At 44.0% G+C, this 17,144-nt stretch overlaps 1 protein-coding gene across 1 annotated transcript; it reads right to left on the bottom strand.

Moving 5' to 3' along the window:
* Positions 1-855: 855 nt before the first annotated feature.
* Positions 856-13,301, bottom strand: REELD1 (reeler domain containing 1). The gene is given in 6 exon segments (XM_036889039.2): positions 856-2,810; positions 3,625-3,688; positions 4,211-4,523; positions 7,379-7,542; positions 9,368-9,590; positions 13,094-13,301. Coding segments are annotated over 6 exon segments (1,581 nt in total). The 3' UTR covers positions 856-2,201.
* Between the last annotated feature and the right edge of the window lie 3,843 nt (positions 13,302-17,144).

Genomic DNA, 17,144 nt, shown 5'->3' with positions numbered 1-17,144 from the left:
ACAGCTGCTTCTTTGTCTCTAACACAGGCCCCAGGACAGGTCAGCAGTCTGACCAGAGTGATAATGAATTTAAGATAGTTTCAAATCCTGGACCACTTCTCCACCAAAAAGTGAAATCCATTGCCCCTCCCCCTGAAGAATGAGGGCTGGCCCTGTGACTTGCTGTAACCACTAGAAAGTGGCAGAATGAAACCATGAAACTCCCAAGGCTAGGCCTTAAGAGATGCCTCACTGCTGGTACTGTCTGCTTGGAACACTCCCTCTTGGAACCCAGCCACCACGCAGAGAGAAGCCGCGAAAAGGAGAAGCAAATTGCTTCCTGCTCTCATCCGCGGCCCAGCGGAGCCCCCAGCCCGTAGCCAGCACCAGGTGCAGCCACGCGGCCAATCAGCTTGGAGGCTCCTGCTCGCTTAGCAGCACGTGGAGCAGATGAACTGCCCAACTGAGTGCAGGCAACCCTGGAATCGTGGTGACAACTGATGGTGGTGGGAGTGGTTGTTTTAAACCACTAGGTCTTGGGGTTGTTTGTTTGTTTCACAAACAATTGTGGAACAACTTTTTATTGTTTCACTGCAATAGATAAAAGTCTATTTACACAATCTGTTTACCCAGGAAAATAGCCTCTTGGACAGGAAAGATCTTGACAGTGTATCTATGGTGCACCTGGCTCTGATGCGTGTGGCCAGGGGAGAGACCTCAGCTGACACAATCCCTTGTTTGCATTTTGGGGAGCATATCTCTGAGGAGGGTTGGGTATATAGGAGGGATATCTGTGACCCCACCCCCATTAAAGCACATTTGTTTCTTTCTGTAGCATTCCTAGAACACGATCACCTAGGTCTCCATGTGCCTAATGAGACACTGGCCTGAAGCCAAGGGTCAGCTCCGCCTCACCAGGAATCCAGGGGGAGAGCGTCTTGGCATAGACTGTAAGGAAGCTAAATGGAGCTGGAAAAACAGCAGGGGCTGTCTCTTCCCTACACTGTGTAGGGAACTCTTTGGCAAGTCACTGGATGTATTCCTCATGAAGTTATTACAAGAGTTAAATGTGAAAATATGTGTAAAGTTCTTAGCACAGTGCCTGTATGATTTAGTTGCTCAGTCAATAGGTACTCTTTCCAAATTTATAGGGGCTCTTGTTTCCACATTAAAATGGATCGTGACTCTACGAGGTTCACCTCTAAAAAGACAGCTAATTCCAGTGTGTCATGTTCAGTGAGCAAACCAAGTGTTAGACTCACACTGGCTGTGTGGACCCTATGTGGCATCTATAGGACACTTGCTAAATCAAAGTGATCCCCATAAAGTCACAAACACAGGAAGATGATTTTCATCCGTGATGTTTTCTTCCTTTTCCCCCTGAAAAGACAAGTGGAGGCTGTTCTTCAGACTGTGTGGCCTCATCATTTTGTTCAACCTGACCTTTGGTCCGAGGCAGGATGCTTGCCAGCTATGGTGACACATCGGCCTCTCGGCAAGTGTGAATGGATGGGAAGTCTTGGATCCCACGGGGAGGCTTGCTTCCTCGACTCTGGTGTTCAGGCTGTGTGTATACATTTTCTCTCAGCTGTGTTCAGTCAAGCCCTCTAAAACTCCCATTGCTTCAGATGAGTTTCCAAGGCGGATCTGCAGGCTTCTGAGGTTCCCGGAAGACTGAACACCTTTGCACTCACCTAGTCAGCTGAATCAGGGCCCATTTTGACCTCTAGTGTCATAAACAAAACTTCTCTTGGGGTGGTTTGGAGAGGCAACATAAGGCTGCAGTTCTTTTTCTTATAAGAGACACAACCACAACATTACTTTTTTTTCAAAGAGTTGAAAAGGATGTGGCTGACACACTGACAAGGGACAGAATTTCTATTTCTGCGGGTTCCTTAAGGCAATGGAGGAAGCTTAGTGGCCACAGGAGTCTAGTTAATGAGCAGGTTATACAATATTCATTGTGCTGAGTTTAACTCTTCAAACAGAACATCTAATTGCAAAAAGAAAAAAAGCAGCTAAATTACAGATGTTAAGACAACAAAGCTAGGGAAGAACTCCGCCTGATGATAGAACCGCCCTTTTGCACCTCCACTAGCTGCTCACTGACCGGGGCGCAGTGAGTCCCTGTCCTCATCAGCTATGCTCATCAGTTCCCTTCTGGCTGAGACCCTCTGCAGGGTCTAAGGAGAGTCATTCAGAGGCCTGGTATGATGGTCTTCTCAGAGGACTGTTTTCTTGCTACCCACAGAGGGAGTGATCCAGTTATATTTTGTTTCAGTGACAACAAAACTGTTCTCCCCAGTCTTCCTGACATGCATGGTCTCGCTGTCATCGCTCCTGGCAACTGCATCACCGGCAGGCTCCCTAAAGGACACTTCTGTCCGCTTATGGTAATACTGGCTGTGCAGGTAGCAAAGGCCAGCAGCCAGGGCCATGCCCAAGGTGGCTGAAAGGCAAAGCAGGATTCCTAGCAGGGGGGTCCTGAGCTGGATCCCAGAAGGGGCACTGGCTCCCTCCTGCCCAACCTCAGGCCTTGGGTTGGCCTTCCTGGGGTGTCCCTCTCTGCCCTCTCCATTTCCCTCCTCAACTCTGGGCTCCTTGTGTTTTGACTGAGGCAGGAAACTGGCAGAGGGGCTTGATGCCTCTGACTGGTCACCAGAACTGGGGGGCCTGGACGTGGCAGAGGCGTGGAAGGTGGGAGTTGGGTTGGTTGCCCCTGCCCCATGCCCAGCGAATGCTTCAGAGGCCCAGAGGCCCCAAGGATAGGTAAGATGGACAGTGTACAGAGGAGGCCTCATCATAGTCTTGTTGGAGGACTCCATCTTGTCCTAGAAATGCAAAGAAAAAAAGAAGTCAAAGTTGCTGGTCTTCCTCCAAGCTGCCACTGAACTTTACAACTAACCTGTGTTCTTTAGAGAATCCCAGGCAGCAGCTGACAACCCAGCCTTGTGCCTGCTCCTGAAAGAGCTCAGAGTAAGATGCCTGAGTAGATAAATATATGTTTGCTATTGACTGGGGATGGGCAGCTAATGGAAACCCCAAAAAGAGAGCATGGAGGCCAGTTATAAGAATAAAGTTAGGGTCCTTTAAGAGGTTTCCAGACCAACAGGGGTGACTATTGGCTGAAATGGCTGAAAGCTCTATGTGTCTTTTCATGCTGGGACCCATACAAGAAAGATCCTTTAATCTTGATGTAGGTTCTGATAAATTTGAGTAAGAATATTACACCATGCTTTATTTTGTGTTCCTTTTAAGACTTCAAAGGAATAGTAAATCAGTGGGTATGTATGTTTTATACTGACCATCGATCTAACCTCTGGGACCATACATGGTGTTCCATGGCCAGTGCTGTCAAGGAGAGGGTGGAGGCAGGGAGGAGAGAGGAATTATTAACCAAAGCTAAGTGGGAAAACAAATCACTAAAACCATTAATTTCTACAATTGCCAATAACTTCAGAGACACTGCAGATAATGGAATGGCTTGTATTGATTGTTAAAAAGATGCTATGTGTATATCATCCTCTTATTGCCTTCACTCCAGTTTTGGCTACTGGTCTAATAGCTCTGATTTCCTAGCCTGGAATTTCTCACCCTTGGGTCAAAATACCAACCTCACTGCCCATACACAACTCAGGCTGTTACCTCTTCATTTTTATCCAAGGGCAGACAAGTTTCCAATGAATCAAAGCTTGGATCAGCCTGAGTCCTAAAGGGAAGAATAGAGAGGCTGAGAAGGGGTCACTAAATATATGAATCGAAAAGCAATGCTTCCTACCGCTGCTGGGTATACCAAAAAAATTGGATTTCCTTGGTAAGACTTCTGAGTTTTGAGTTGGGGGCTGGTGGGGTGGGTTTGGGCAGGATTTGGGAGGGGGAGATGAGTGAAGACAGTAGCAAAGACTCACAAATACTTTTATTTATTTTATATATAAGTATATTTATATATTATGATTTTAGACATCTAAAAAATAAAACATATATTTGTATTTTATTTATAACAGCATCCCAGAGACCTCATCCTGTCCAAAAGAGTACAGTTTCCTCAGGTGGTTTTCATACCTAGCCCTTCTGACCAGTAGCTCTTCTAGAGTTAGAGTTTCTTATGCCCTTAAGAATAAATATAGTGACTTCTTTTTCTGTCATATTCTAAGAAGTTTGCCTTTCCCCAGCAGCCCCGTCTGGCATCATTCTACCACCTTACTGACTGGCCCACCCTCTGGTCCATTACCTGTGGTGGGTTCTAGGGTTGGAAGCAAAGCCTTCTGAGGAGACTCTCCTAAGGGCTATGAGCCTCTCCTGCCCATGGACATCCAGGGATGGCTCTAGGGGTGGGTTGCTGACCCCACTGGGTGGCTGGCCATTGTTAACTTCAGTAGCTGTGTGTGAAGATGGTGGGAACAGACTCTTGGCACCCCCAGGAAACTCTGTCACCCAAAAGCTGGCATGAACAGGACCCAAGCTGTCCTCCTCTCCAGCTCCAGTTATGGCAACAGCAAAGACATCTGTATGTTGCTGTGAAACAGTGGTGGGAGTACTGGGAGCTAAGCAAAAGTTCAAAGACATCACAAAGAGAAAGTGAGAGCATTTTCCTTGTATTGATTACACAAACAACTATGATAACAGGGTAGAGACTTCAATGCACCTTGAGACAACTAAGTGTGAACCATTCAAAAGTATCAACAAAAGGATGATCTGCCCAGTAATATAAGCCCTGACAAAGCAGCAAAGTACTCAGTTTCTTATGTCTTTTTTAAAGAGTAAGTTCCTGGCCCTTTTGGGCTTGTGCATGCTTAACAATCACCATTCAGGGATATGCAAACCACTCTGACCATTGTATTTTTTCTCACCTCTGCCAAAAACAAAAACTGCTTCTAGCTAGGAAAAGAAAAAGTAGAATCCCACAAATCAAAGATTTTTTAAAAGCCCTAGATCTTTCTTGCTCTATTATTAACACTAAAAATTTCCCGGGTGATGATAATGACTTGAGCCTCTGCCATAGGCACAGACGAGATCATTGCCCTGCGCTGCCCTCCACCATCTCATTTTCCATCCGTGACTGGCCAATCTGACAGTCCAGAGCATTACAAATAGTTGCACACAGCAAGCAAGCAAACACAGGTTTTGGAGTCAGATTATTGTGTGGGTTCAGTTCTCCAACTCTGCTATTTTCTGATTTGGGCAAGTCTTCTCAGAGCTTGTTTTGCAAAATGGGACCAGTAACAGTACCGAGAGCAGAGCGTTGTTAAGGGCTGAAGTAAAATCACTGAGGTGGAAGCAGGAAGCCCAGTGCCTGGCACAGATGCATCACACACTGAGGGTTCACCCCAGTGCTGATTAGGGTGATGATCAGGACGGCGACGATGGCGCCTACAAAAACATGTTGGCGGGAAGTTTCTCTGACCAGGGCTCCAACTGGGTTGGATTAAATCTTTTTTTTTTTTTGGTGCCTCTTTATTCCAATGACTTCACCGTTTAAAAACATTGAGATTGAAGTGGAAAGCAAAGATGCCTAACAGACACACAGAATGTGGCAAAGGCTTGCACACTTTTAAACTCCTGTCTGACGTCTAGATGTATTTGGACATTTCCTGAAGACCTGTTGTGTGTTGGGCATTGTTACAAGCACTGGAGATGCAGAAGTGATACAAGACTGGTCACTGTTGTTTCTGAACTCAAATCTAGGCAGAGAGACTTTTAGATGCCCAACCACATCAACTGCAGTGTGATGACAACTTTAGAGCCAGAACTAAGGGAGCAGTTACATTTGCCTACCAAGAAGTATGGGGAAAACTGCCACAAAACGATATTTGAACTGCCTATTTGAAGATAAACAGGTGATCAGGAAGAACAGCCCATTGTGAGGAAATGTCAGGAGGCAAAACGTGGAAATAGAAAAGTAGATTATGCCTAATGGGGTAGACCCCCAAGTGTCCTGAGAGTCTGTTGAGAAATAAGTCTGAGAAATACAATATGTTATCTTCAAATGTGGAAATTCACAATTCACATTTGCCTCTTGAAGTTTTCTTAAAGTTAAGAAATCAATTCCATTTTGTTAAGATGACACCTCTCGCACTCTGCACGTGCACATGTGTGCATGTGCGTGCACACACACACACACACACACACACACACTCCTCCTCTTTCCTTTGGGAAATACTAGGGTTCATTCATGCAGAGGAACTGGCATGAAAACAGACCAGGGCCAGAAGAGGAGGAATGCATGCAGCACAATACGGAATTTACCCTATAGCTACTCAGATTGGAGCCCATCACCCCCTGGGGACCAGCTTCCCAGCAGGGTGAACTATCAGAGAGGCTGCATGGTCAACGGGATGCATCTTCCTGAAGCCTCACTTTTATTCATATTCATATTTAAACAAACGTGGTTGGACTCAAAATGCAACATGTGCATAAATATAAAATAAAACACACATGTCAGGTTTGCAGGACCTTCTCCAAGCCATGCTCTCAGACTCTGAGACCTTCACTTTTAGGGGTATTTGATGGAAAGGCCTGAGGGGCAGGGCTAGGCAACAGGAGGTAGAGGTTTGAGGCAAAGGCAGGGTGTGGGGGTGGCCCAGAGTTAGCTCTGTGCCTGGGTCAGCTAGACTGAGCCAAGTCGGGGATTCAAGCTGGATCCTGGCATCTGCGTGTTGGCCAAGAATAGAGGGAAGAATAAAGAAAAGTGGGATTGAATGGATTAAAGACTGGATTTTCTGTACAAGTGATTGGATTCCTTTGTGAGTGCATGTGTTCTGCACACTTAACAAGAAATACATAATGAAAATGTGTTCCATATTACCAGGAATTTTCAGGTGACCTCTGTATTCTCTAGCTGGTTTGTTTGTTTTTTCCAAAAGTTCATGGGCCACAGGAGTCTACCGCCATGTGGTGAACCAGGAAAAAGTCCATTGCTATTGAAACAGCCTTTCATTCCTGATTCTGTTCTCCAACCCAGGCTGCAAAGAGCTATCTACCTACCATGGAAAGTAACACTAAAAACTGGATGAGTTTTATAAAAAAAGAAGAAATGGTCATTTTTTTCTGTGCTCCCTGTATAGCTTCAGGGGTCTGAGGAAACAACTGAAGCGATCATTGGTAAATGTGGGGGTGAGGAAAGGGGGGACTGTGTTTCGACTTGGCAGCACCCTTCTAATTCTCCAACCCAGGGCTTGACTTAATTTATGAGGTTGAGCCAGACAAATGTATTTGATGCAACACGCACAGCAACGGCGAGTGTCCCCCACCTGCCCACGACCACACTGTCACCTCCTTGAGACACCTGCAGTCACCCAAGGCAGGTGTTTATTGCTTGTGTTGCAGGAAAAAGAAACTGGTAGAAACTTTTAAGTGAAACTAGGTGACTATAAAGATAACAATGCCGAGCAAGATGTACCTGGGGAGGTTCTCTCAACTCCCTCCAGCCCCCGTGCAGAGGCTGGCATCGAGGCACTGGGGGCCATGCGGCCGTCAGAATGGGCTCTGCTGTGTGTCTGCTGAGATACGACAGGTGATTCAATCCTCTCCCAGTAAATGAAATATGACTGGACTATGGTTAAACTGTGGAAAAAGAAAGCAGAGTGATTCAAAGACTTAGTTTCCCTCATGTAGTAAATACTTCAGGCCATCCTAACAGGCAGGAGAGGGCAAACAGCAAGATGAAGAACAAAAAGTCTAAACGAAAACTTCACAAAAGTCTAGCAGGACTCAAGAGAGATGATTGTATTACCCTTTCATTCTTTTTAAAAACAAAAACTCAATAGCAGCAAATAAATAAAATAGGAAGGGATATGTACAAATCAATTACCCTCCTGAATAAGTATGCTTGTTAAAAACCTCATTTTGACTAAAAGGTGTCTTCTTGAACTGTTGAGATTCTAAAGGTTTCATTGTCAACTTTATGGTTAGCCATTTACTGCTGTATTGTTGAATGAACTACACTGTTAATTGAAAGTTTCATGATCCTATGTACAGTTGTATAGTTCTATTGTAATTATAGATTCTATTGAAAATCAGAGATAAATCACTAATACTCTAAATATTTTGAATATGTAATTCCTTTCTTCAATAAAACTCAGACATTATCTCATTTATCGCTCCCCTGCCAAATTTCATGGAGATAAGGATTAGCTAGTATCATTTTCCCCACTTTAAATATTCAGAAGGCAGTTATAAAAACGTGAATAATTTAGCTGAGGTCATGCAGAGTGTTAGGGAGCAAGTCAGAGTCATGATTCAGGCCTCAAACATGTCAGTTTTATCTCGAGAAGGATCCCTCAGGTGAGAGAACATGAGGTGACTGTGCCAGAGGCTTCTGATGGAGTGACTTAGCCATCAAATGCAGACAGTAACTCCTAAACTACTTCCCAGGTAGCACATGGCCGCTATGATGGCAAATCTGGAAATAGAAATGGAGGTGCTTTGAGAAAGAAAAGTAACTGTATGGATTTAAGGACTTCAGACAACATACATCCCTTGCATTGCATCAAAACCAAAGCCATGGGCCAGAAGCTCCATTACACCAAAGGTCAGGTGGGCGCTGGCCTTTCAAATGGGCAGAATCATTAGGGCTTGATGTTGGCCTCCTTGCTGTCCTGCCTGCTGCATTAGGCCCTCAGGAAGGGCTTCCTTATCTCCAGGAAGGCAAAAGGACACTACAAGGGGGTGGGGGCCCTGTGCTCATCTCCCATTGCCCCCAGCGCAGAGGGGAAAACCCAGGGGGAAGCATGTGGTCCAGAGGCCTCCTCCCTTTTATATGTGAGCATGTGGGGAAAAGAGATTGAGGGCCACATACTCTCTCCTATGAGCAAAGCAAAGGTGCTCTTTCTTGGTAAATGCAAGTGTCTGTAAAGAATGGCAAAGCAAATGTGTCAGTTTGAGTAATGCTGACACAGAGTGCTCACGGATGCCAGGGACTCCTCTGAGCTGGTGGCAGTCACCAGCTCCTCCATCCCTACCCAGCCAAGTGAGGTACCTGCCACTATTGCGATGCCACCTTGATAGACCACCACTGAGCCGAGGACAGAGACCCCAACAGCCTGCTCAGGGCCAGGGAAGCATCTCCTTGTCTGTCCTCCTCAGTGTCTTTCTCAGCTCTTTCCCTTCTCTCCCACCAGATGCTCTTTTACTCTCTGGAATTTCTTGGTGAAGTTAGCACAGATCCATCTTCCCAGGGCACAGGGGAAATCACACTCAAACCGTGGACAATAACAAAGAGGGCAGCTGGGGCATTTTTTCTGTTTTTTCAGTTGCCCTCTGCATAGGCTGTTTGGTTGGGGCAGCCTCATTTATAAGGTGACCAAAGGTAGGGGGCAGGGACTATGAAGGGAGGGAGAGGAGAAGCTCCCCTCTCTTCAGAGTGGGAGCCAGCACGTCACTCTCTTACAGGAATCTGATGTCCCCCGTGGGCTGGGCAGTGGCCTGCCACTCAAAGGAAAGGTTTCTCTTCCGGGACTTGTCAGAGTGGGTGACCGTGTCAGCCTCTTCAAAACAAGTCATCGGTTTGGAATGAGGAGGAATGAAAACAAAACTGCCAGCCACGTGGTGGTCAGACACTCTTCAAGCCTGAAGTAGAAATCCCATGACATCACGACTGTTGCTCACAGTCACTGCAGCAGAAAACACCCCGTCAAGGTGAACACGCTTGCTGTGGCTCCATTCAGTGAGTTTGTAGGGGTACTTTCAAAGCTAGAAGCTTAAGACAAGCCTCCCAAAAGTAAACAATTCATTGGGGGAAAAAACATTGAGGTTCTATTTCACACCCAAAGGATTCCATGATCAAAATATGTAAAAATGAAATACAAAAAATTACAAATTACTAACAGAGAAGAACGCAAATTACAAACTGAGAAAATTATTCATAAGGTACAAAACAGACAAATATACATGGGGTAATGGTGAATCAATACAAAGATAACCAAACCCCAAATTATCAAAAGACACAAACAGAAAATAAAATTCAACTATAATTTAAAAAATGACAAATGAGATCTTTTATACCCATCACATTAATAAATTTTGAAATTTATTATTTTGAAATTTATTAAATAAAATTTGAAATATAATTTTAACCAGTACTGAAAGGATTATGGGAAAACTAGGACTCATTCATTAGTGCTACAACTATAAACCATGTTCTTTAAGGGGGTAACCTGATAACATTTTCCATACTTAAAGTGTAGTTACCTCTGATATATGCTACAACATCAATGGACCTAGAAAATACTACAGTAAGTAAAATTAGCCAAACACAAGAGGACAAATATTTTATGATTCCGCTTATATGAGATACCTAGTGTAGGCAAATTCATAGAGGCAGGAACATGAGAGATTACCAGGGTTTAGGGGAGATGGGGATGGAGGGTTATGGTTTAATGAGTATAGAGCTTCTGCTTGGCATAATGAAAAATCCCTGGAGATGGACAGTGATGATGGTTGTACAACATTGTGAGTGTACTTAGTGCCACTAAATTGTATGCATAAAAAAGGTTAAAATGGAAAATTTACATTATGCATAATTTTACCATGCCAAAAACATGCAGTTACCCTTTGATCTAGCAAATTCACTTGTAGGAATTTTTCCTACAGGCACACCTGCATAAATAAATCTGGCAAATACTGAGGTGCACTTCCCAACAGCCCTCTCTGCTTCCTCTGCTAAGAGAACCCAGATGCTCTGCTCGGGTGGCAAATGGAAACGTCTTATCTTCAAGGCAGTTAGGCCGCTATCTTCAGGGGATCAACTGTGATTAGACTAAAACCGGGGTTGGTAATTCCTTTCCTCTTCACCACTGATCCGGTTCTGGACAATGAGGGCAAGTCGGCTGAGAGGGCTGGTAAGTCCTAAAAATATGTCTTGTCCCCCAGACACTTTATTTCAGTTTTGATACCAGGAGAAGGCCTACAGCTACGGAAGCTGTTCTGAGACTGAGCAATGGCCAGTGAAAACCCAACTCACTGATGACGGCAGAGCAGGAAAACGGAAACATCGTAGGATCTTGATGCCATCATTGAATGACTGCCCTACATATAGACACTCCAAACTTAGGTGAGAAAATTAAACAGCTTTCTTCGTTACTTTGCTGTTAATCAGCTTTTATGATAAAACTAAAATAATTCTGACTCATACAATGAGTAAAAAGTCTGTGTCTATGGCTGTCTATCAAAACTCTTTATAAGGCCAAAATTTAGAAAAAGTAAAAATTCATTAAGAGCTGACAAGTTAAATCAATCACATGACCTCTAGAAACCAGCTGTGCATGCCATGAAAGATGTCAACATGATTGTTAAGTGAAAAATAAGTTGAAGAGAATGACTCAGGTTTGTGGCTTTGTATAGTCACTTGAGATATTGTACTTACATATGTTTAAACAAATGGAAAATTTCTAGAAAGCTGTGCAAGAATCTTAATGATGGGTACCTCTGGGGAATCAAATTGAGTATCCATAACAAGGGAAGGGAAACTTCTATGTTTATTTCCAATGCTATGATATTGTTTTAATATTTTAAAAACATGTAAAAATAAGCTATTTACATTTTTTAAAATCTAGCTATTCAATTTTAATTAAATGGGTGGCTAAAATTAGGGTCATAACTTTTATGAGCTTGCTAAATGCTGTTTACTGGCTGTGATTGTTTCCTTTTCTATACATGTAACTTTTATTCATAAACATTTGTACAAATATTTAGGTATTATATTACATCAGGTGCTGAGTATACATCCATGAACAGGATAGCATGGTCCTTACCTTTAAGCAGCTTACAAATTAGTATGGGATCCCAGCCAAGAAAAGTATAATAGAAACACAGGAAAGGAGTAATTGACTCTCACCGAATCCATAAGGTGCTGTCTCCAGCTCTTTCTTAAATATGTTGTTTTAGTTCCAATCACAATCCAATTATGTTTCCTTAAGCCACCTTTTATTAGAATTCAGGTGTCATGACATTTTGGGTCATTTCTACAGATTTTCTTTCCTAATACAGTCCTTTCATTCTTACTGTTTTCATTCCCCTATCCATACAACACTGGAGTGCCTGCATATTTATCCCCTCATGTGTGTGAGTGGCCAGAATATATTGGGGTAGTTGGAGCCTCCATCCTAGAACAGCCCCCTGCATTTACCCCAGCGTGCTCTACTCATTAGCATTTTCTTGCTGTGTCATGATGTGACAAAATTTGGGAAGCTACGTTAGAATAGCCTGAATTTCAGTTTGGGGAGTATGTTGCTATGGGGGCCAATATATTACCACATGCTTTTTTCCCTCCACATTCACTAATAGAACAAAATAAGTGGATAAAGCAATATATAGGGAGCAAATTTTATTTTCATTTATCATCTCCAATGCCCTTGAAAAGAATTAGCAAAACATCAAAAGAGGGTAGAGCAACCTCTGCTGCTGCACTTGAGTTCACCCGCGGCTGTATAGGTGCTTTTCTGTGCACACCTGGCTACCACCTTCAGCACCTGTAGCTTCCTTCTCTGCTCTGCCCAGCCAACACCTTGGTAGCCTGGTCCAAGGTAAGCAGGTATGACTCTGAAGTGTGTGTGAAGGTGGAGAAATGCTGTCATCAACCAATTAATACCCCTGGGCCTCCCTCCTGGAGGGATTAGAGTGAGAGGTGGGTTCTGTGGGGTTTCTCGGAGGGCCCCCAGGGCGTGGAGCCCCAGCTGCCCACTGCAGGGACTGTCTCTCTCCCTCCTCTTATCCGTGGCCCTCTCTTCCCCATTCCCCTTTCCTCACTTCCCTGTCTGGGCTTCCTGGAATCATTCCCCAAATAATTTTAATTTTAAATAATGAGGATATAAAGTCTATTTCATGTACACACATGATACATGAAGTTTGTTCAGGGCAACTATATTTACAGCTCATAGTAAGGACAAAATAATTTTTTATAATAATGTTATTTATGCTCTCTTAAAAAGATGAATATCAATATAGAGATTAATTATGTGGTTTTCATGAAATAAATATTTCCTGTTAATTTTTGGCTAAATAAGTGTTTCTTAGGATTAAGCCAATGTTTTGCCCAGAAAATGCCTGCTTAGGACAAACACAACTTGCTATTTTTCCCTGGGGCCCTGGGGTCTCTCCAAGCATCTCCCACATGCACCTTGCATGGTGTCCCCAGGTGAGTAGGAAGACCTGCTGGTGTGGATGGAGGTGTGGTGCGTCCTGGGGTTTTGAGGCTGGGCTGCAGTGTGCTTGGGCTGCATGTCCTCACAGGCCACCGAGCTGGCACCTTGTGAAAAAGCAGACAAGCAGGAAGCCAGCCAGAGGGCTGCACAAGCCCAGCCTGCGAGGACGTTGGGGACCCTCATCTGCCCTTTTCTGTGTCACGAGAAACAACTGCTTCAATCCAGATGCTATTTAAGAAATGGTATGATGCCCTTTCCAATGAGACTGACCTGCCACACTGCCTTTACACCTGAGACACCTTCAGTGCTGCCTCCCCAGAGAGCCAAACGCTCAAGGTCAAGTTCAAAAAGACATGCCCGGCTATAAGAAGTGGAACACTTCTAAACGCTTCTTTTTTAAACTTCTTTTCCTATGATTTTCTCATAAGACCAGACTGTTTCTTTTTAAAGGAGGGATTTAACTATTAAAACAAAGACATAAGACAAGAAAATATTTGCACCCTAATGTGAACTCCCTACAAGCTGTCTGATATCCAAGGGCAGTGTGAGCATCAGTGCATCATTGCTGAAGTGAGACCCTCAAAATCCCAAGATGGTCAGGCAGCACGGCCTACGGCGGCTTGGATTGGCATCTCATCTCTCCAATTGCAAATTACTGAGTTAAACACTACAAAATTTCTGCCAACTATCCATTATTTACAGACATTTTATTTACCATGCTTTGTTATCTCTTTGTCCGTTCTCCTGTTGAGTGTTTTTGTTTATTTCACTACTATTTTGCAGAGGAGATGAGCAGAGAAAGTTACACTCAAGCTGATCTATATCATACCTTTTTAAATATACTGGCAGAAAAACTGGCTCAGGAATAGAATAATATGACTGAATAAAATAACATTTAAAGGGCAAATTTCATTTTTGCCTGCCAACTCTAATGTTCATCAGCAGAAAGAATTAAAAGTTGGTTTGTGTAAAAGAAGTTTGCAAATGAAAATAAAGTGAGAGATAGCAAATAAAACAGGAGAAAACTCTCTGAAGAAAATATCTAGGGTCTGGACTGTCAGGCATTTTTTTAAAAAAATAGGTGTTTGTTGGTTTTCATATTTTATATGCACAGGAATTTTTGAAGTTTGGCTAATATTTTGATCTAAGGAGTAATGCAGTGCAACAAAGGCTTTCCTCTCTAAAAAGTGGGTCTTAAAAGGTAAAAATAAAACACTGAAAACATAGTGTAACGCTATAAAACAATAGACTAAGGATATAGTAATCGACACACCCAAATAGTCCCATGACATCCCCCCCCCCGTCCTATTCTCACACACCAGCACCACCTCCAACCTTCACACTGACCAGACTTGAGTAGGAAAGTGTGATCTACAGCTCAGTCTCTTAGATTTGTCTTGAGAGTCCTTTATACAATTTCTTTCTCTGCTAGGTTTGCTTTCCATGAGGCAAAAAGCAAAAACCTGCACTCCATGAGGGACCTACAGCTTCCAGACAGTCGAAGTGATAGTGGACAATGAGGTATAATACATGTTCTCGGTTGAGGGAACCCAGGGCCTCTCCCATTTTCCCCCAGAAGAGTCATATAGAAAATACCCTTTGGGACCCTTGTTGATGGCAGAGGTGGTCTCCTCTCTGAAAGGCAGATCAAACTCAGATGCCTACAGAGGAGGGGTATGAGGGCCACATCCCACGTCCCACAAACACAGCCTCAAATCTCAGCCTTCTCCTCCTTAGATCTTGAGGTTTCTGCTTTCCCACCAGCACCTTGTCTACTTGAACTCTAAGAAGCATCCACTTACCCTTTCCTTTGGAGATAGGACGGCTCCCCTTTCAGAGCTGCAGAGACACAGCCTTTAAACAAGTCGTCTTCTCCCTTTCCTTCCTCTTCTAATGGGAAGGGGCACAGCTGTTACCGCTAATCCTCAGCAGCCAGAGGAACTGTCCCTCAGTGTCCAAATCCAGCCTTAATCGCATTGGTTTTCTCTAAGACCGCATACACCTACCCATGCATGGTGTCCACATCAACATGGTTCAAGCCTGTGTGAAGAACTAGACAAAACTGGAGCTGGTTTTGCACAGACCTGCACTGGCATCCTCAGCAGGAGCCGGATGCCTGCATCTTGTTCTCCCTGCCAAAGGGAGAATGACTGAATCAAACAAATCTCAGCATTCTCAGCTTCTTGAGCAATGTGGGCTGAAGCTCTTATCCCTAGTGGTTGATGCCATGGCCAGAAAGCAATGTTTGGTACAGAAAGGACCACAAACAGCCACTCCTTCCCCTCTCAATTGCACTGAAGCTGCATTTCACAAGTTTGCATGCATCTAAGAATCACCTGAGACACTTGATAATCACACAGAGCCTATAGATCAGGGGTTCTCAAGTGGGGTCCTCAGAGTACAACATCAACAGTAGTTGTAAGCTTGTTAGAACCACAATTTCCTGGACCCCCACTAGCCCTACGGAATCAGAAACTCACGGGGTGGGATCTGGTAATCTGTGGGTTAGCAAGCCTAGTGGGTGATTCTGATATAAGCAAAATTTCAGAACCACTGGAATAGATTCCCCAGGCTTCTTCTCAGACTTGTGAAATCAGGATCTGCAGGAGAGAGTACTGGAAATTCATATTTTTATTACACACCCTAGGAAGTTCTTTTGACCAGACAAGTTAGGAAAACACTTGAGTTAAAGACTCACCACAAAGTCAATAAAACAACCGAGCCTCTCGAGGCCCCATCCCATCTGAGATTTATCGATGAGGTGTTGGGCTTCTGAAGCTCATTTGACCAATTACGATAAATTATTAATATGAGTATCTGAACACCAAATTTGTGCTAGGCACTTATTTGGACAAAAACAAAGAGGGATTAGATACGATCCCAGATCCATAAATACAGCAAAATGAAAGGGACTTAAAAGGCTGCATGGTATATGGTTCTATTTATATAACATTCTGTAAAAAGGCAAAATTATAGGAAGAGAAACAGGTCAGTAGTGGCCAGGGGCTGGAGTTGTGGGAAGGAGTGACTGCAAAGGGCAGGGTGAGGGAATTCTGGTGGCGATGGAGATGTTCTAAATCTATTGTGGTTGTAGTCACACAACTGCACAGTTTACTAAACTCACAGGCTAGGCACCAGAACTACATAAATAAAAAAGAGTAAACAAAAATGGGAGGTGACAGATATATGCAAGTGTCTATCCTGAGGGTTTTCAGTCCCTGGCAAGTTCGCTCTGGATTTGGTGAAACAGAAATGTGACAACGGAATGTTCCTGGAGTGGAGGGGGTTATACCCAGTGTATTCTAGTGGTGGTGGCAGCCACTAGAACCCATCCACCTCAGGACAAGTCTGCACGCAGAAAGCTGGTCTCCGTCCCCACTCCTGCCTTCCCCTTGCTCTCTTCTCCAGGCTTTGCCCTGCTCTAGCCTCTGCTCTCTACTCCCAACTCTGTCTCTTCTCCAGGCTCTGCCATTGCCTCCAGCCTCTGCTCTTTCCCAAGCAGAGCAGGCAGTACAGCAACACAGGCAATACTGACTTATTGCCAGCAGGTGTGTAAGTATTAGCCTAGCAGTAGGCCAACTACATCATCAAGTACATTAGGGTCAGGTGAGGATCCTGGCCATGGGAACTCCCATTTTCCCCACAGCAAGTAAGGCAAATGATGAGTGGAATAGCATAAAGGAGCTACGTGGATTAACTCTATGAGAGGCCAAAGAATTTCACAGAGGCTACATTTGAACTGAGTTTTCAACAGTGAGCAAAATTTTTCCTGGCAATGATGAATAGAGAACATTCTAGAATAAGAGCAAGGTATTGAATACATTTTATTCCATGCCTTGACTACAACCCCTGCAGAGTCTCAGTGTGGCCAGTGGATCAGCAACATTAACATCACCCGGGAGCTTGTTAGAAATGCAGACTCTCAGGCCCCCACTGCAGACCCACAGAGTTGGTTTCTGCATTTTCACACACTCCCAGATGATTCATGTGCACATTAAGGTGTGGAAGCATGGCTCTGGAGAATCC

Source organism: Manis pentadactyla, chromosome 1 (genome assembly GCF_030020395.1).
Source record: "Manis pentadactyla isolate mManPen7 chromosome 1, mManPen7.hap1, whole genome shotgun sequence".
In the NCBI taxonomy this organism is placed as follows: domain Eukaryota; kingdom Metazoa; phylum Chordata; class Mammalia; order Pholidota; family Manidae; genus Manis; species Manis pentadactyla.
The sequence above is the reverse complement of the archived record's forward strand: the minus strand, read 5'-3'. Positions and strand labels throughout refer to the sequence as shown.